Source organism: Aotus nancymaae, unplaced genomic scaffold (genome assembly GCF_030222135.1).
Source record: "Aotus nancymaae isolate 86718 unplaced genomic scaffold, 86718_ANA_hifiasm-v0.15.2.pri h1tg000040l, whole genome shotgun sequence".
Lineage (NCBI taxonomy): Eukaryota > Metazoa > Chordata > Mammalia > Primates > Aotidae > Aotus > Aotus nancymaae.
The window spans coordinates 13,746,520-13,766,908 of NW_026988454.1; the positions used below are offsets into that span (position 1 = coordinate 13,746,520).

The window sequence follows — 20,389 nt, forward strand, 5'->3', positions numbered from 1 at the left end:
ATTATGTCACTGTACTCCAGCCTGAGTGAAAAGCAAGACCCTGTCTCAAAAACAAGCAAACAAACAAACAAACAAACAGAAACAAAAACCACCCCCCCCAAAAAAAAACAAAAACAAAAGCAAAAAGCTTTGGTGGTATATTAAGGCCAGTATAAGAAGGGATTGCTTTGTCATTTGGATTGTGGATTTAAGATGGAATCTTATAAATGAAATGACTGACTTCCATTGAAGGATGGTACACATTTTGACATTCCATTCATCTTCTAACATACAGCAATGACAGACAAAGAGAAACATCGAAAACCAAAAAGGGATAGTTAGGCTCAGAAGCAGGGTAAGCATCTCTGTGGATCAGAAATGAAAATGACTGAAGCCATGAGCGTGAGGGGCACCTGGTCTGGAAGCAGGAGGTAGCTTGCCTTCTCCTTCAGATTAAGGGGTGGGGGTGTAAAAAATGTTCCACTAAATGTGGGGAGAGCTAGGTTCACTCCTTGATGACAATGGAGCTTCCCCACTTGTGGAAGGAGCTAAAGATACATGGAGAAAACAGTTGCCAAAACACTGCCTGAGATGACACATTTTGCTAGTTGTGGGCCTTGGGAGGAAGGAGATTCAGACACCGGCTCCAAACCAGGAACTAAATTTAGTCACCAACTGGATCAGTGACAGAATATACAGATGTTTCTTGACTTACGATCGGGTTACATCCTGATAGATCTGTCATAAGTTGAAAATATCTTAAGCTGAAAATGCATTTAATATATGTAATCTACTGAACATCATAGCTTAGCATAGCCTGCTGTAAACATGTTTAGAATACTTAAATTATCCCACAATTGGGCAAAATCATCTAACACAAAGCCTGTTTTATAACAAAGTGTTGAAAATCCCATGTAAAGGTATCATACCACATAATGCTAGACCAGGGAGATATCAAAATTCAAAATTTGAAGTGTAACTTCTACTGAATGCATATTGCTTTTGGTTTTGTAATATCATAAAGTCATTGTAAGTCAAAGTATCCATCATAAGTTGGGGACCATCTGTGCAAGATTCTTTATGATTAAATCAGGATATTATTGTAGAACTAGTTCGACAGTAAGTAGAGGTAACTTCTAAACCACAAAAGAGGGAGCCATAAGCACAGATGGAAAGAGAGAGAGAGAGAGAGAGAGAGAGAGACAGAGAGAGAGACAGAGAGAGAGAGACAGAGAGAGAGAATGCCATAGAGACAGACAGTAAGGCAGAGAAAGAGAAGACATAATACTTTTTCACTTGCAATTTTGCAAACTTAAATTCTGTTATAGCCTGGATATTTATGTCCTTCCTATTCCATCCCCACAAATTTATACATGGAACCCCTAATCCCCAATGTTATGATTTTAGGAGGTGGAACCTTTGACAGTTAATTAGGTCATAAGGGCTTCACCCTGATAAATGAGATTTGTGTCCTTATAAGAAGATACCACAGAGAGATTATTTTCTTCCTGGCCTTGTGAGGATATAATGAGAAAATGGCCATGTGCAAACCAGTAAGAGGGCCCTCGCCAGACACCAGCTCTGCCCACAGCTTGATGTTGAACTTCCCAGCTTCCAGAACTGTGAGATAAATATTTGTTGTTGAAGCCACTTGGTCTATGATACTCTGTTACAGCAGTCCAAACTGACTAAGACAAATTCCAAAACACATTAAAAAATAATAATGATAAAAAAGATAGAATATAGAATAAAAAATTAGAAGATATCTTCATTTTAAATTAAACAAAAAGTCAAAAACTTGACAAAATGTTTAAGTACAAAGTTCAAAGAATCTTTTAAAAAGGTTTGAAGAAAAATCAGGTACCAATCATAAAGTATCAGTGGATTTTGAAAAAGTTAGATATATCAGAAAAGAGAAGACCTTCCTTGCAATAGCTCAATAGATGGCATAAATATTGGATACATTCAAAAAAGAGTATTAGTAACTTGGAAGCAGATTTGAAAAATTCATACAAGACATAACATAGAGAGATAAAGAGATTAAAAAAGAGCTAAAATGGACAGGCTTGGTAGCTCATGCCTGTAATCTCAGAACTTTGGGAGGCTGAGGTAGGCAGATCACGAGTTCAAAAGATTGAGACCATCCTGGCCAACATGGTGAAACCCCATCTTTACTAAAAATACAAAACTTATCTGGTTGTGGTGGTGTGCACCTGTAGTCCCAGCTACTCAGGAGGCTGAGGCAGGAGAATTGCTTGAACCCAGGAGGTGGAGGTTGTGGTGAGCCGAGATCGTGCCACTGCACTCCAACCTGGCAACAGAGCAAGATTCCATCTCAAAAAAAAAGCTAAGATATGGAAGAAAAATCACTCATCTCTAATGTAAATCTAACAGTAGTCCCAAAAGAAGAAAAACACTATTTGAAGACCTTTTGAAATTTTCCATGTTGAAAAAAGATGCAAGTTATTGATTAAAGTTTCACTCAAAATTGAGCAGTATAAAGAAAAATAAGTCCATAACTGGACACATTGCAGTAAAATTACAGAATATGAAGGATAAGAAAGCCTTAACAGAGTGAGAAGAAGAATCAAGTATAATGAATGATAGACTGATAGCAGAAATCCAATCAATGTGATAGTTGTTAGAAGACCAATGATCAAAATAGTCAAAGTGCCAGGGGTGGAAATACTTTTATACTTACCTCAATTGTCATTCAGTTTTGAGGTGAAAATAAAGGCATTACAATACACACAGAGACTGAGAATTTACTACCTACTGACCCTCATTAAAGGGACTATTCAAACAGGCACCCATCTAAACAGAAAAGTGGATCCAACGGGAAGCTATATGATAAATGAAACAAAGATGATCACAGAAATAGGAAAACTTGTGATTTCTGATTGAGAAATAATAACTTAATCATAATAAATTTATGGTTAAGAATAATAATGCACTTAACATTTTTAATGGAAAAATAAATATGTAGACTGCAATAACAAGAGAGTAGTCATTCAAACAGGAGTTACAGTATGCCAAGTTATGTTATATTTATGGTGAATTTAGAAATACTAAATTAAACATCAGAGAAATCACATGTGAGAAAGAAAAAAGAGAAAAATAAAAATAAATGAAATGAGTTAAACCGAAACCACAAAATAAAAATGCTGTTAAATGTAAGTAGATTAAACTCACCTATGAAAAGGCACAGATAATCTTGTTATATTAAAAATATCAAAATCTAGTCATATGATCCTTATAAAAGAAATGGCAAAAACCAACCAACCAACCACATAGAAAGTCTGAAAATAAAAGGATGGCCATACTAACAAAGTTGTGACTATAGCAACAAAAATAAAGAGAGATATAAAATATTTAGAAAACAATAAGCAGTTTTGATTTAGGTTTACGTAGAATGTGCTGTGATTTGACTGTGTCCCCACCTAAATCTCATCTGGAATCGTAATCCAAATTGTAATCTCTGCATGTTGAGGGAGGGACCTGGTGGGAGGTGATTGGATCATGGGGCAGTTTTTGTGATTTTGAGTGAGTTCTCATGAGATCTGGTAGTTTGATTAGTATCTGGTGCTTCCTGCTTCTCTCTCTCTCTCTCCTGCCACCATGTAAGACGTGCCTCGCTTCCCTTTCGCCTTCCACCATGATTGTAAGTTTTCTGAGGCCCCCTCAGCCATACAGAACTGTGAGTCAATTAAACCTCTTTTGTGTATGAATTACCCAGTCTCAGGTAGTATCTTTAAAGCAGTGTAAGAATGGACTAATGCAGAATGGTTATAAAATTTGGTTATGTAATAAGTCACAAATAAATGTTAATAATTTCAAGAAATTGGTATCATAATCATATGTTCTGAACAAAATGCAATGAATTTAGAAATAAAAAAAAACTAGTAAAATGTTCCCATATGTTAAGAAACCTATAAATACACATGCAAATATCTCATTGGGTATAAAGAAATGATTTAGAATGGAAAAACAGGGAGATACAAGTAAAGCAAAATTCACAGTAAATGTCTAGCTCTGAATGTTTTATTATAAAAAAAGCAAAGAATATAAATAAGATAAACATCATCTCTAGGAGCTGGAAAAAGAATAACAGTAAAGTTTTTTTTTAAATTTAAAGAAATAAGGATCATAAGAGCAGACATTAATGAAAGAGAAAAAAATGAACAGGTAAAAGGAGACATAGGAAAGATTTATGAAATTCTGAGATAGGAGACTGGAACATATTCCTGGTTGTAGAGAGCTAAATTTTATATGTTTCAGGAAGCTCTGTAAGTAGGGCACTTTGGAAAAAATGTGAGAATATCTAAAAAGTTAAAGATGCACATATCCTATGACCATGGAACTCCACTTCCAGATAAATATGTAGCCCAGAAAGACACCTGCATATATGCACAATGAAAGTTATACAAAATTGTTAATTGCAACATTTTGTAATAGCGTAACATTGTAAATAATTTAAATGTGCATCAATAGGTAGTGATAAATTGTGGCATTTTCCTTCACTGCAGTACTATGCAGCATTGCAAATGAACTAGAGATACATGTATCAACATGAAAAACTTACAAAAACATAATAGTGAATATTAAATGTCTGTACTGATGTTATTACTTATAGTTTTGTTAAAATATTATTTATGGATAGCAAAAAAGGAGGCTGGGTGTGGTGACTTGCGTCTGTAATCCCAGCACTTTGGGAGATCGAGGAGGGTAAATCTCTTGAGGCTACAAGTTCAAGACCAGCCTGGGAAACATAGTGAGACTCTGTCTCTACAAGAAAATAAAAGGCAAAGAAATGATCAACATCACATTCAAGTTAGTGTAATGTAAGGAGAATGAGGGGGAAATAGAAAAGGGGAGGAGTACACAGAGAGATAACAGGATATTTAATTCCCTTAAAAATAATCTCAAAAAGTAAGAAAAAAGGCAGAAAGAAATGGACGATCAATGAGTTAGAATATGAATATAATTGAAGCCTTTGATACTGTATTGTTGAAATGCTTTCTAAGTGTGTATCTCTATGTAACTGCAATAGAAGGGTTTAAGCACAGAAGCTTGGTTTTGAAGGAGGTCTGTGGCAATCTCTGTCCTTTGGCAGTGTGCCTTCCTGTTACTATCATGACGCCTCTTTTCAGTGAAGACTCTTGAAAGAGTAGTCTGCAACACTGTCTTTATTTCTCCAGTTCCCACTCATCTGTCACCCCACTCAATTGGTCTTGTAGCCCCACACAAGAGTTAAATAGTTTTTGCCACATCTTTAGTGAACCTATTCTTTCTGTTTTCTCTTTTGCTTTTTCGAAATGGAGTCTGGCTCTGTCATTCAGGCTGGAGTGTATCGGCATGATCTCAGCTTACTGCAGCCTCTGCCTCCCGGGTTCAAACAATTCTCCTGCTTCAGTCTCTCCTGAGTAGCTGGGATTACAGGTGTCTGCCACCACACCCCACTAATTTTTGTATTTTTAGTAGAGACAGCATTTCACCATGTTTGTCAGACTGGTTTCAAACTCCTGACCTCATGATCTGCTTACCTTGGCCTCCCAAAGTGCTGGGATTACAGGCATGAGCCACTGCACTTGGCCAAGAGCAGCTTGTCCTTTGTTTTTTTTCCACACTGACAGAATTGGAAGGTTTGGACCTAACTTTCCCTGGTATTCCTCCCTCTGCTCGACAACAACCCTCCTCCTGCTTTTCTTTACTTTTTCTTTGGTTTTAACTACACAGTCTCCTTGCTGCTTCTACTGCTTTTCTGGGACATGTTGGTTTTCCTCTGGATTCTGATGTTGAGCATTTGTCATTCTATACATTCTCTGGGTGATCTGACCACAACACGAGACTTCTACTCTTTATACAGTGACAAGTCACAACGTTGCATTTTTATTCTAGATTTCTTCCCAATCTCTAACCCCTTAAATACTACTGCATACCAAGTATTTCCACTTAGATGTCTCACGTTTATCAAACTCAGTATCTTTACTACTGAAACTATATATATTTCTGTGTTCTCTATGATGCTAACCCGTTTGTTGTAATTGTTTAAGCTAGAAACGCCACGATTTTCCTGGAGTTTATTCTTCTCCACTTTCTACATTGTCTTCCTCCTTCTTCTCTCTTCTCTTGTGCCCTTCCTGCAACCCCTTATCTCCTCTCTCTTCCTTCCTCCCAGTCCTCCTTCTTTTATTTCTTCTGTTCCTCTTCTAGGTAGAAAATGCTGTGACATTCAGCTTCCCCACAAACTCTAGTCCTTGCTTCCCTGCCCTACTTCTGAACAAAACAGCAACAATGCAAGCAAATACCCTAACCGTCTGCTATTCCGAGTTTTATTCTTCAAATACCTATTTGCACTTTACCATTTACCTGGTGACTTTGGGCAAATTCTGAAGCTCCATTTGCTTTAATTTCCGCTTCTGTAATGTGGGTATAATAATAGCACCTAAGCCAGAAAGGTGGCTAGGAAAGTTCAATGCCAGTATCTTCAAAAGACTCAGAGCAGTGCCTGGCACACATCAACATGGTATGATTATTAGCTTTATTCATATTTCTTAGCTGTTATTGTGGTTTTTTGACATAAGAGACGGGGTCCTGCTATGTTGTCCAGCCAGTTTTGAACTCCTGGACTTGAAATCCTTCTGCCCCAGTCTCCCAAGTGGCTAGCATTACAGGCGTGAGTCATCACACCAGACCTCTGTCATTGTTTTTATTACTGCTTCTATATTATTAGAATGTCTATTGTGTGTCTCAATTATTCACTACTATGAGAGATTATTTCAATTAATGTATGAAGTACTTTTTAAGGTGGTTACTCTTCTGAAAAAATTAAGCAAGCTTTTCATATGTTTTTACAGGTAAATGTTTATGAATTGGATGCTCTAGAATCTCCTTTAAAAAGTTGAGTCTAGTTTTCCGGGAAGGATAAAAGACGTTTGTGGAGCTGTCCAGGGTTTCTGGAGAAACATCCCTAAACGCTCTATCAGTGCTGGGCTGATTTGGTATGGCTCTAAAAGAGTCAGGAATTTTTGTGGCTTGGTTGTTAAAATATTGGTAGCTTGAAATTGTCAATGATGTGAAGATTTGTACCACAGAAACTGACAAAAGCCACAAATTAGGGCTCCTGTAACAAGAGAGCCCATTTTGCCAGCATATCACTACATAGATTTTGCCAAAAGGTTAGGGTCACTATAAAGTCTGATGTCATGACAGAGCATCTTACTGTGAATTTTAATACATCTTGGGGTAAATTTTGCTTGTAAAGTTTAGCAACTACTATATGGATTACAAGTCAATATAATAGTTAGCTGTAACCTCGGTGTTAGCCCCATCATTCAATCTCAAAGGAGTTTCCTTTGTGTATTTTCTACTGGGTCTTTTGTATATTTCCATGTGTCTTTGAGTGATTCGTGGCCAAATGAAGTTTTTGAACTATCTTTTGAAAAGTTAAAGACAAATACAATTCTTCAGTAAAAAATAAATGCATATTTTCAAAGAAAAATTTCCCCTCAATTTTAGAACCAAGTTAGGGCAAGCCAGATTTTTAGAATAATTCTTCAGTTTTACCTATAACATTCAAACTGGCAGAAAATAGAATGAGAAAATATCTTACGAGGCACTGAATATTTATAATGATAACAAGCTATAACTTCCTCTATTGAAAAACCATCTCATAAAACGCATAACTGGTTGCTTGCTTTTTTTTTTTTTTTAACTTACCTAGTGAAAAACCACATGCAAGATCTTTTTGAAACTGACTAGTTCGCGGGTTCCACTTCCTGTTGTGAGGAGTAAAATCTATCTTAGATGCAATAAAGTTCTCAAAGATTGTTTTCGTTCTCTCACATAAACCAATTTAGGTTTCAAATTCATGTATATTAAATGAAACTGAAACTCCCTGAATTTATTATTTCTATAATATCCAGTCTGTTTCTGGTCAGGGAAAACAGTTGTAACAGTCAATAATTTGCTTTAGGAGAATTACTGTCAGAACAAGGTTGACTCAATGACTCAATAACTAAGCTCCCCTTCCTACTTGAAAAAAAAAAAAAAAAGCCTTTCTTTGAGTTGGGTGCCCACTCTGCTTGAGGTATTATTCTCATCCCATTTTAGGCACTAGAACGTGGTGTAGACCAAGGGTTGGTCTTAGACAGAATTGAGACAAAGCTCACATTTTGGGGCTTTACCCGGAAGTAGCCCTAAGGTTTGATGGTGGAGCCAGAGGGCCTTCAGTCCCACTGGGTGTCACAAGGAATGGGTGGTGGATACTGGTACCCAGCTGGGAGCGATGGAAGGAGCATCACCTCCTCTCTGCCTTGGCTGATCCCATTACCACCTTCCAGGAACTTTCCTGTCACTCGTTCATCAGAAGGCTGCTCTTCTTATTTGAACTAGTATAATTTCATCTTGTTCGTTGGGGGCCTGTGTACTCTAGGAATGACTGTTAACAACGCCCTCTTCTCCCTGTTCCCCTGGCTCTTGCTTTGTCTTAAGTGCTCCCTAGGGACTCCTGGACCCCAGAGTCCCCAAATCCTGCCCACCATCTAAATTTACTTATTCTCTTCTTTGTCTTGAGTCCTGGTTCTCAGCTAAAATTTAGCCACTCAAATAATATACATATTTGTGCAAAAATATTTTTGTCAATAGGTACTAGTTGGGTTTTACTGATCTCAGAGAATTGTCATATCCGAAAAAGTCCTAGGAGATGATTTGAGGGAATGGTTGGAACTTTAGGCCACAAGACAGGTCAGTGGGAGAGAGAATTGTGAAGTGAGGCTGAGACTACGTTCTTTTCATGATAACATGCCTGGATTTTAGTAATGTGCCATGATTATAACATGTCTATATTTGCTTAAAAATTAAGGCAATTATTGCCATCTTTATGGACGATTAATTTTGGGGAGGATAAATTTTACTCTAACATTTGTCAGATAAAATGTCATTGCAGTATTTCTTGGGATCTATATTTCTTAGGAAATACAATTTAAACACTTTAGCTTCATTATAAGTGCTGAAGGAAATAGAAATCATACTTATAAAATTATGATTCTTTTCTGTTTACTAGACATAAAGTATTTTTTTATCTCAACAATATAATGTTATATTACATATACTCACATAAAGGAATGTTGTTTAGTTCTCAGAGGATTTTCACAAATGAATCTTGCCAAATCTTTATAAGACCTATAGGATTAAAACGATTACCAATATCATCATTTTATAAATGAAGAAGCAGATTCAGAGAGGGCCATTTTCTTGGGCAACACAGCTACTAATTATAATAGCCAGGAATTGATTCCAGGCCTCTGGATTTAAAGACTTTCACCAAGTTATAGCCCTTCTTCAAACATACAGTAGAACCATATACAAGCGCTACGAGATCAATAGTTAGATATGTGGAATATAAGCCCGGCACCTCTAGAATAACATTATAAAATGCTGTGCTAAGCCTGCATACCACATTTTAGAACTGCTTTTCAATTTCATACTTTTTCCCCTGAGTTCTCTACCTATTAACAGAAAAGGTGAAGTCTTTTAAACTTAAATCAATTCAGCTTACATATTTGTAAAGAAAAAAACAAATAAAACTTCAAGCCAAAATGTTTTTCTCTTTCTACACACATACACACATGCACGCATGCACACACACACGCACACACACACTCACACACACACTCACACACACACGCACACACAAATATTTGAAAGCATTTAAAAGTATTTTCCATTTTTGCTGGTAGTCTGTTTCTATGCTTGCTTAAAATGTATTGTGGAGAAAACATATATTTCATGTATGTTGTCTTATGTCTGATTTGAAGATTTGAAGAGCTAGCACAGAATAGTAGGTGGTAACTAATTTTTCTTCCCATAAAACGGGAGAAATATTCAGAGATATTTAAAGACAGAATAACAGATTTTAATTTGTCTGTAAGTAAAAATTTCCTGATAAGGAGGGTTGATTGCTAGTGAGCTCTCACTAAAAGAGGTTGTGGAATTTCATTTTCTGGGATATTTAATTCATGTGGTTTAGGTGTAACCCTGTGTGGTAGCAGGACTATGAACTTAATAGTTCAAGTGACTCTGTAATATTTTGAGATTGTAACAATTGTCTTCCAGGTTTATCTGAGTAATCATTGTTATTTCGAAATTGCAAAAGAAACAACATATATTTTTCCTTCTCTCACAAAAATATAAAAGGGGAAATATTTTTTGATTTCGAAAACTTCCGTGAACACCGTGCTATCATAACTAAAGTAGTAGTGAGAGAGCAGCCCGTGGGTGGGAACAGGAAACATTAGTGATAAATGCTCTGTGCTCTGTGACATTCTTTTTTCAGGTTCAGCTCAATGTATATTGATTCTAATTAGCACATTTTGTGCCTCAGCTGGTAGCTCCCCGTTAGCTCTGCCTGGAGAGTTTTTTTTTTAGCTTCCATCCAGCTCATAAACACTGCCACCTCCTCCCTCCTTCTCTCTTTACAAATGTTACAACACAATCAGAAATTTCCTCTTTTCTTTCCTTCCTGCATTTTCAGCAGGTTCCCTTGCGTCAGAAGCCGAGGAGGAAAACTCAAGGTAATTAGATCTCTTTTGTTTCTTTATAAACCCTTTCTGTGTGCGTTGAGTGTGGCTTTTCTCCGGATGCCTTCCTTGGGATCAGATTTTTGTCTGTCTTAATGATAATAGGAGGAGTGGACGGCAGATTAATTTTTGGTTATTGTTGAATCGATTTTAAGAAATGATGATATGCTGTTCATTTGGACTAATCCCTCGTGGTGTGTCGAAAGAGCTTAGAAAAACTGACAGTGAGTCGGGAAGTAGCTGTGTTTTGAGGTGGGCATTAACCCTTCACCATCTATTGCATAACTACTGCTGTTATTGTTGAGAGGAGCTATGTTACTGCATGGATATGCCTGCCAGTCTTACAATTTTAATCATTTTCAACTTATTCTTGGTGAATACTATTCTTAGATGAATACTTGCATATTAGTCTCGCTGTGCTGTTTCTTCGGCTGTATCTTATACCTTCTAAGCATCAAATGAATGTTTAAAAATAAAACAGACATGTCTTTTTTTTTTTTTTTTTTTTGCATTGGCTTTGCATCAATCCAAGTCCCCACGGGGTAGGCAATTAAAAGTTGCCTTTCACTGTGTCACATAAATCTGGGTAATACTTTACCTATCAAATCAGGGTGATACTTTATCTACCTCTTCATGTAATCATTGCAGGTTTTCTCACAATGAGTCGGAGGAGGATATCATGTAAAGATCTGGGCCACGCTGACTGCCAAGGGTGGCTGTATAAGAAAAAGGAAAAGGGAAGTTTCCTAAGCAACAAATGGAAAAAGTTCTGGGTGATGCTGAAGGGGTCGTCCCTGTACTGGTATAGCAATCAAATGGTGAGTCTGCTTTCTTCCGCCTGGTCCCAGCCTCTTTTAATGAGGGTTAACGTAAAGGCATCAGATGATGCCTATGGGAAAGTTAATTTTGATTTCTGGGAATTGGAACGGAGTAAATAATTTATAGAAAGCACTTCTGGTCCAATAGGTATGTAGGTTATTCTGTTGTGTTTTATGGAGAAGAAAACTATCCTCTTTGATTACTTTTTGGTTGGAGAGGAGGGGAGTGTTGACATTTACATTCCTGCTAAAAGAGACTTTTAAGTTCTGTTATTAATGTTACTACTTCACGAGGGATTCTAATCATTTCAGAATTTATGTGGGCATCACTTAACATGGCATCTTTACATCGTTAAGGTCTCTCTACTAAAAGGAGACTCAGCTTCATGACCTACAAGGGTGTCAGTTGATTCAGTTCAGAGAAGCTTTTTCCATTTCTCCTCCTTTACTTTCTTCTCCCCCTTCTTCCCCTCTGACCTTCTTTATCAGATGGTTTGGTTTGGAATCACTAACCCATATACCAGCTTTGCACTGGTGACTGTCACCTCTTGTCCCCTGATGTGCTCTGTGATAGCATTAAGCTAGTCATGCTTAGACAACATTTAAAAAGATAGTTGCCTAGTTTATTCCTTTAAAAGTCAGGATACTGCTATGGCCTGCTTCCCAGGTTAGTTTTCTGTTGAAAATGGCTGGAAATAAAGTTATCGTTAAAGAGTGTGCTGATCTTTCATGGCCTGGGTCATATTAAAAATGATGATGTTGTTGAATGTCGAATGAGGAGACATTTCCAAGGAGAAATGCTCTCAACAAGCCCCAGTGAGGTTTGATTGCTGCTCTCAGGAGAGTATGAGTCTCTTTGTGGTACTGTGAAGATCAGCATTGGATGGCCGTTAATCAATTATAAGCCAAGAATGTATTTTTTTTTTTTTGAGATGGAGTCTCGCTCTGTTGCCAGGCTGGAGAGCAGTGGCATAATCTTGGCTCACTGCAATCTCCACCTCTAGGGTTCAAGCAATTCTTCTACCTTAGCCTCCCAAGTAGCTGGGATTACAGGCACACACCACCATGCCTGGCTAATTTTTGTATTTTTAGTAGAGATGGAGTTTTATGATGTTGGCCAGGATGGTCTTGATCTCTTGACCTCATGATCCACCCGCCTCGGCCTCCCAAAGTGCTGGGATTACAGGCATGAGCCACCGCACCCAGCCGGAAAGTTCTTTTTATGTGACATTCCTCTTGTGAAATGACTTGGGCATGCCCATCATTTAAGCAACAGAGCTGTCCATCATGTAACTTTATAAATGCAAAGTAAGTACTGCATATTGTTTGTGGGCCAAATTTTTATTTGATAAATTTACATCCACTGGCTGCTAATCAGAAGTTTTTGTTACTCACATGCCTCTGGGCCCTGTTCATTAAAGATTTGGTTAAACTGGACCCAAATCCAATTCCAGTGCTTGGAATAAGCACATTCCTCTCCGCTCTTCTGCTCCCAAGCTATTGCTTCAGCTTCACCTCACGTAAAATGTGGCACAAAGCTCCTCTTTGGGTTCCGTAAAAATAGATACTTTTTTTCCCAAGCATTTGGTGCATTATTACGACTTTATCAAAATTTTAAGGGATTCACAAAAAGTCACTGGCAGAGTGTGCAGTTTTCCACTGCCATCCTTTCCTCTCTTTTCTTCTCCCCTCCTGAATACATTCTTCATCGTGTCTAGCACGAAGGGTTTTACCCAAATTAAGGCAACCTGGGTCTTCAGTCTTGGCTTCTATTGTAAGAGAGTAATACAGCTTTCTTCTTAAGAGGAATTGAGGTGAATATAAATGTCTCTTTCTTGTTTCATATTATTTCAGGCTCTTGTTTTTGGGTAGTTGTGGCAAGTGATAGTCCTCTACATCTTTTATAACGTGGGTGAACCTACTGATCGACTACTAATTAATAGTGGTCAGGGAATTTCCCGAGGCTGTGGAAAGATTGGATGCCGATGGAGCTTGGCATGTCTGTGGAAAGTCGTAAAGCTCAGACAGAAGCAGGACGTTCATCTTCTCAGGCAGTCAAATTATTCAGCACATATGTTCTGGGTGCTGTCCCTGTCTTCACAGAATTTAAAGGAAGTCCTTCTGAGCCACACAGGCTGCCAGATTGGGCTGGCTTGGCCCCATCAGCTCATTCAGCTTATGATGCTCTTAGAGGAGCAATGAGTTACCTATTTTAGGCATTAGGAACTTCATGCTTCCACAAGGAGCAGCAGTGTTGACAGACTAGGCTAGAAAGAGGAAGAGGACAGAGCCCCAGATACACTCACGCATTCCTGCCCTGGCTTGCTTTCATGGCAACACAGAAAGCAGTATTCAGGTTGCAAAGCATGTACTTGAATACAGTTAGATTAGCAGCATTGAATAGAGAATAAGCTTGCCATTATCTGGCTAGGGAACTATAGGATCAAATTAATGGTATGCAAACTAATGGTTGTAAAACTAATGGTATGTAGAGGAATTCTCCCTCTCTCTGCCTCTCTACCCCCGCCCCCAACACACACAGGCTCTAAATCTTAATTGTATGTTTATTGGGAGGGGGGAAAGGCTACTCAATGAATGCTTAATAAGCAGTCATATTCCTGTTGTCTGTGTGGATATTAACTGTGAAATAAGAGCCAAGCATGTCGTGTCAAGCCAAGAAGCTTTGTTTACTTTCTGCCACTTAAAAGAATTCAGATTCAACAAAGTCCCTCTCAAAGCACCTAAGCCTAAGCACCTAAGAGCAGATTTCTCATTCTACCTTCCATGTTCCTTAACCTTGGGGTAGGACCAGCCCGGTCCCTACACTTTCTTATGTAGCCTAAAGCTGAGAGGTAGCAGAGTCCATAGCATCTTAGGAAGAGCCACCTGTTACTGTCTACCCTATGCTAAGGGATCGCTGCTTCTAGGTACCTTGCATATATGCTCTCATTTACTCCTCAAAAACACCCCGAGAGATAGTAACTGTCTCCACATTTTGAAAGTGGGATAGACTGAAATACAGAGAGATTGTGTAAATCATCCCAAGTCACACAGTAGTAAATGGAAGAAAACAGATTCACATTTAGGCCCCTTGGACTCCCAAGCCCATGACTTGCAACACGCCAACCTGAGTCCCTCTGGGACCAGAATACGTGACACAGTTAAGACTGCCCTGTTTTCCTTTTTTTTTGAGATGGAGTCTGATTCTGTCACCAGGCTGGAGTGCAGTGGCATGATCTCCGCTCACTACAACCTCCGCTTCCTGGGTTCAAGTGATTTTCCTGCCTCTGCCTCCCGAGTAGCTGGGACTACAGGCACGTGCCACCACGCCCAGCTAATTTTTGTATTTGTAGTAGAGACAGGGTTTCACCATGTTGGCCAGCATGGTCTTGATCTCTTGACCTCATGATTCGCCTGCCTCGGCCTCCCAAAGTGCTGGGATTACAGGCTTGAGCCACTGTGGCCAGCCAAGACTGCCCTGTTTCCTACCCTCAACCGAATTGTAAGAGAACAGCCCTAGAAATGAAATTTAGGGCAATTCTCCTTTGAAATTACATGTGATCTCATTGTCATTGAATCCCTTTGCTTCTCTCTCTCTCTCTCTCATTTCCTGACTCTGCCTGAGAAAGACCACGCCAGCCTTGCCTCTCTCCTGTTTTGTGCTGTTGTTACCCAGTCACTGATGCATGGTCTACCTTTTTCTTTCACCACACGTTACTGCTTCAAACTGTACTACCCAGAATTCATTGAGAAAGGTCAAGTCCAGAGGCTCATCTGCCATTTTTCACACCACATGTTATGTGCTTAGAGTGTGACACAGCACACGAGATTACTTGCCAAGTCCTAGAAAGACATATGCAAGTTTAACAGCCGTAGAAATCCAGGCTGGTAAAATCTCGGATTTAAAATCCACAGTTTTGTTTTCCCTTGCCCTTATGAGAAAGTACAAACTCACTTCCTGGCTTGTGGGATTCACCTTAACTGGTAACCCTTCCTACTTCCTCACACTTGCCAGCCCAATCCATTTAAAGATGGCACTTCTTTTAATTCCTGTTAGAACATGGGCTGGCTCTCTTTAAGCCTTTGCATATGCTATTTCTCTGCTCAGAAAATGCTGTCTCCATGCCCTGATGTCTTTCTCCAATCCAATTCCGTCAGGCTTATTCTTCCTCAAAAGTCAAATTTTAGCTGAAATATCCTTCTTCTACAGGCACTTACCTTCTCTGACCTAAATTTGGCTTTCTCTCTCTGCTGCCTGAGCGGCCTATACTTTCCTTTCCTTTCTTTTCCTTCCTTCCTTCCTGCCTGCCTTCCTGCCTTCTTGCCTTCCTGCCTTCCTCCCTTCCTCCCTCCCTCCTTTCCTTCCTGCCTTCCTACCTTCCTCCCTCCCTCCCTCCTTTCCCTTCCCTTCCTCCCTCCCTCCCTCCTTTCCTTCCTGCCTTCCTGCCTTCCTCCCTCCCTCCCTCCCTCCCTTCCTCCCTCCCTTCCTCCTTTCCCTTCCCTCCCTACCTTCTTCTCTCCCTCCCTTCCTCCCTCCCTCCCTCCTTTCCTTCCTGCCTTCCTCCCTTCCTCCCTCCCTCCCTCCTTTCCTTCCTGCCTTCCTGCCTTCCTCCCTCCCTCCCTCCTTTCCCTTCCCTTCCTCGCTCCCTCCCTCCCTCCTTTCCTTCCTGCCTTCCTACCTTCCTCCCTCCCTCCCTTCCTCCCTCCCTCCCTCCTTTCCCTTCCCTCCCTACCTTCTTCTCTCCCTCCCTTCCTCCCTCCCTCCCTCCCTCCCTTCCTTCCTTTCTTCCTTCCTTCCTTGGAGTCTTGCTCTGTTGCCCAGCCTGGAGTACGGTGGTACAATCTTGGCTCAGTGTAACCTCTGCCTCCCAGGTTCAAGCGATTGTCATACCGGAGCCTCCTTGAGTAGCTGGGATTACAGGTGTGTGCAACCATGCCTGGTTAATTTTTGTATTTTTAGTAGAGACAGGGTTTCACTATGTTGGTCAGGCTGGTCTTGGACTCTTGACCTCAAGTGATCTCACCCCAGCCTCGCAAAGTGCTGGGATTACAGGTGTGAGCCACCTTGCCTGGCATATACTTTTCATACTATCGTACTTGTCCTCTTTTTTGGGTACTTGCTTGTCAGACTTGCTGTTTTCCATAATTGATCATCATTCTGTAGGACATGACCATGGGTATATCTTCAGCAACTTACTTCATGTCTGACAGTTAATAGGTACTCAATTAATAGTTCTTGATTTCATAAATAAGAATCTTCAGTATTTACATTACCCATGGGAATTTCGAGAAATGGAATCATGCATAAGGACTGGTTTTGACGGAAAATAGTTTTCCAGGAAAAGATTTCCACCTCTGTTCTTAAAAACAGATATGGGAAAAGGAGTGATCTGGGTTTTGCTAGAACGGCCCCATGGTTCCAAATAGGTCCTGCACAGCTGCTCCCATGGTGCTAACACATCATTAGGATCTTTGAGGAGTAGACGTGGGAGATGCGCATTCTGGGGACTAATGTGAACAAAGGAATGGCAATATAAATAAGTTGTGCCAACCCACTGTGTTAGTGATTATACTGAATTCTTGTAAGAGTGAAGCAAGACAGATTTTATTATTCCCATTTTTCAAGACAGTTTACTGAGGCTCACGGAGTTTAAGTAACTTGCTCAAAGTCTCATAAGAAGTAAACAGCAGAGCTGGGATTTAAAACAAAGGTTCTCCTTAGCCGGGCATGGTGGCTCATGCCTGTAATCCCAGCACTTTGGGAGGCGGAGGCGGGTGGATCACGAGGTCAAGAGATTGAGACCATCCTGGCCAACATGGTGAAACCCTGTCTGTACTAAAAATACAAAAAATTATGCGGGCGTGGTGGTGCATGCCTGTAGTCCCAGCTACTTGGGAGGCTGAGGCAGGAGAATTGCTTGATACCGGAAAACAGAAGTTGCAGTGAGCGGGGATCGAATCACTGTACTCCAGCCTGGCAATAGAGTGAGACTTGTCTCAAAAAAAAAAAAAAAAAGAGAAGATACTCCAACAACAAACCCAGGCTCTTTTCCCCAGGCTACATCACTTCTCCATTTAGAGGTGACTTAGGGCCAGTGTATGGGGGACTGAGACATGTAGTGATAGTGTAGGAATGTGGATTTGATCCAGCAGGCAGTAGGGAGCCACTGTCTATTCTTGAACCGGAAGGTGAGCCTGTGAAATTAACATGCAAAAAATATTAACCGAGCAGCAATAAATTGGATGTGTTGGAGGGCAAGGTAACTTCCAGAGGCCAGTTAGGAGATGGTGAGAAAATGCAGGCATTCAGATATGAGTTCCTGGACTAGAGAGCTGGCAGTGAGAATTTAGGACACACTATGCTAATTAAAAGGGGCAAGGTATAAAGAGTACTTGGATATAAGACACAAACAATTTCAGGCTCAAATAAGCATGATTCCAAGCTTTAGAGCCTGGGGAGACTGGGAAAATAAGATGAAAATTGAGGGACAAAGAGTTTGTGACTAAGAAGTGTGGAATTTCATTTAGCTTCGTTGTTGCTTACTTTTTTGGGTTTATTTTAGTTTTGTACATTGTTTCCTTGTATAAAATTACTAGATCCCTGTGTTTTTTAGTTTTCATTTACTGACACCATTTGCACCATTGCATCACCAGTTCAAAGAAGCCTTGGGGCCCCTGGGTCTCTACCAGAAAAAGTGAATCACTCAACTATATTTCATAAAAACCTTACGCAAACTGAAGAGGTTTGTAGGTTAATATCTAGTTTAGTACATATTACAGAGACTTTAAAGTTCTTTGAGAATCCAGTGTGTCTGTGCAATTGTGGTTATGTGTCTCCTTTACTGTCTGAATGGTAAAGGTTTTGCATTTCTGGGTACTGAAGTAACTGTTTGCACGAGATGCATTCTATCTCTGGCTGCATGTGTAACTTAAAGTGAATTTCAGAAGATCTTAGCTTTGGAAGGTATATTTCTTTTCTTTTCTTTTTTTTTTGGGATGGAGTCTCCCTGTGTTGCCTAGGCTGGAGTGCAGTGGTGCGATCTCAGCTCACTACGACTTCCACCTCTTAGGTTCAAGCAATTCTCCTGCCTCAGCCTCCCAAGTAGCTGGGATTACAGGTGCATGCCACCACACCCAGCTAATTTTTATATTTTTTAGTAGAGACGGGTTTCACCATGTTGGTCAGGCGGGTCTCAAACTCCTAACCTTGTGATCCACCTGCCTCGGCCTCCCGAAGTGTTGGGATTACAGGCGTGAGCCATTGCACCAGGCTGGAAGGTATATTTCTTGAAATCAGTTTTATGAGAATCTCTATAGTGAAGATCTAATCACTTTTTACATTGGGCAGAATTTACACTTGTAGAAAATGTTACTTAAAAGTCAAAGTTTTCTCTTTTCCTGAGACAACTATTCTGAAAGTTTCAATAAATACAGAGTACCTTTTTTTTTCAGCTCAAGAAAAATAAAGAACGGATTAATTTTCCCTAGGAAAGTGACATTAAGTCTTCTGAGCTTTCATCAGTAGTCACAGATTAGCATACATTTTGGAAAATGTCTGAGTGAGTTTACTATAGATTCAAAAAACATTATATAAGAATTTTCGAATACATTAGTCATAGCTTATTATATTCTTTCTTCCCCCACTACAACGTAAGCAGCAGAGGATGTACTCTTTACTTGTCTGATTTAAACTCTGTCTCCATATCCTAGAAGCTGGTAGGTACAGAGTATGTGCCAGTATTTTTTGAAGGAATTGCTTAATTTTTATATTACTTAATTAATCAATTAGTTGTATGAATCAATGAATTAAATTTACCATTATTATTGAACACTGGCATATTCCCAGACTTCTACCAAAATGAGAATTATGGGCTTTTAATTTATTTGAACTCTATATTTATTGTCTCAGCCAAATACCAGCCTCTGAGTGTATCCCAAACAAAATTCCAATGTTTTGAAATGTTTCTTCAAGGCTGGGTGCGGTGGCTCATGCCTGTAGTCCCAGCACTTTGGGTGGCTGAGGTGGGCGGATCACTGAAGGTCAGGAGTTCGAGATCAGCCTGACCAACATGACAAAACCTGTTCTCTACTAAAAATATAAAAATTAGCTGGGCAAGGTGGCTGTGCCTGTGGTCCTACCTATTCGGGAGACTGAGGCAAGATAATCGCTTGAACCTGGGAGGCAGAGGTGAGCCAACATCATGCCACTGCACTCCAGCCTGGGCTACAGAGTGAGACTGTGTCTCAAAAAAAAAATTCTTTAGTGAAGACAATTCAAAGTAATTATGTGAAATTGATGAACTTTTGGCTAACATATGTTCGTAGAATTTGTATTAGCCATGAGAATGAGAAGGTGGAATGTTGACATGTCTAGACAGGGCAAAACATGACATTTCAGCAGCTGTAGGTGACCGGTTTGCCTCGACAATGACTCACGGATCAAAGGGGTAAAAATGCTTGCTTAGTTAACATTTGAGAACCTAAATATGGGAATGATTGAGGACTTTCTTGAATTCTGTTACTTCTGACATTCTAATTTCACATGCGTGGAAATTACTATTATTGTTTTTCGAGACGGAGTTTCCCAGGCTGGAGTGCAGTGGTGTGATCTCAGCTCACTGCAAGCTCTGCCTCCTGGGTTCAAGTGATTCTTCTGCCTCAGCCTCCTGAGTAGCTTGGACTACAGGCGCCTGCTACCATGCCCAGCTAATTTTTGTATTTTTAGTACAGACAGGGTTTCACCATATTGGCCAGGCTGGTCTCGGACTCCTGACCTTGTAATCTGCCCACCTCGGCCTCCCGAAGTGCTGAGATTACAGGCATGAGCCACCATGCTTGGCTAGAAATGATTTTTTAAATGGACATTTGGTTTATTTATTGCCTATAATCTATCGTTGTGTTCTAACAATTATTTTCCTTTGTAGATCCTTAAATGTATTTCTAAAATAATGGTCCCCCATCATAGCTTCATGGTCGCATTATCCGTAGTTGGGATAGGCAGTTCTCAATAAC

General features: G+C 39.8%; 1 protein-coding gene across 4 annotated transcripts in view; it reads left to right on the forward strand.

Moving 5' to 3' along the window:
* The window catches only part of IPCEF1 (interaction protein for cytohesin exchange factors 1), a 190,345-nt gene that overhangs the window by 93,151 nt on the left and 76,805 nt on the right, over positions 1-20,389 (forward strand). For 2 of the 4 annotated variants that reach the window (XM_012452080.2, XM_064360537.1), the window contains 2 exons: positions 10,514-10,553; positions 11,208-11,377. In XM_012452080.2, the coding sequence (XP_012307503.1) occupies positions 10,514-10,553; positions 11,208-11,377 (210 nt within the window). Of the gene's footprint in view, positions 1-10,513; positions 10,554-10,675; positions 10,812-11,207; positions 11,378-20,389 lie in introns of those variants that run through there. The other 2 variants (XM_064360538.1, XM_064360539.1) reach the window with 2 other exon arrangements.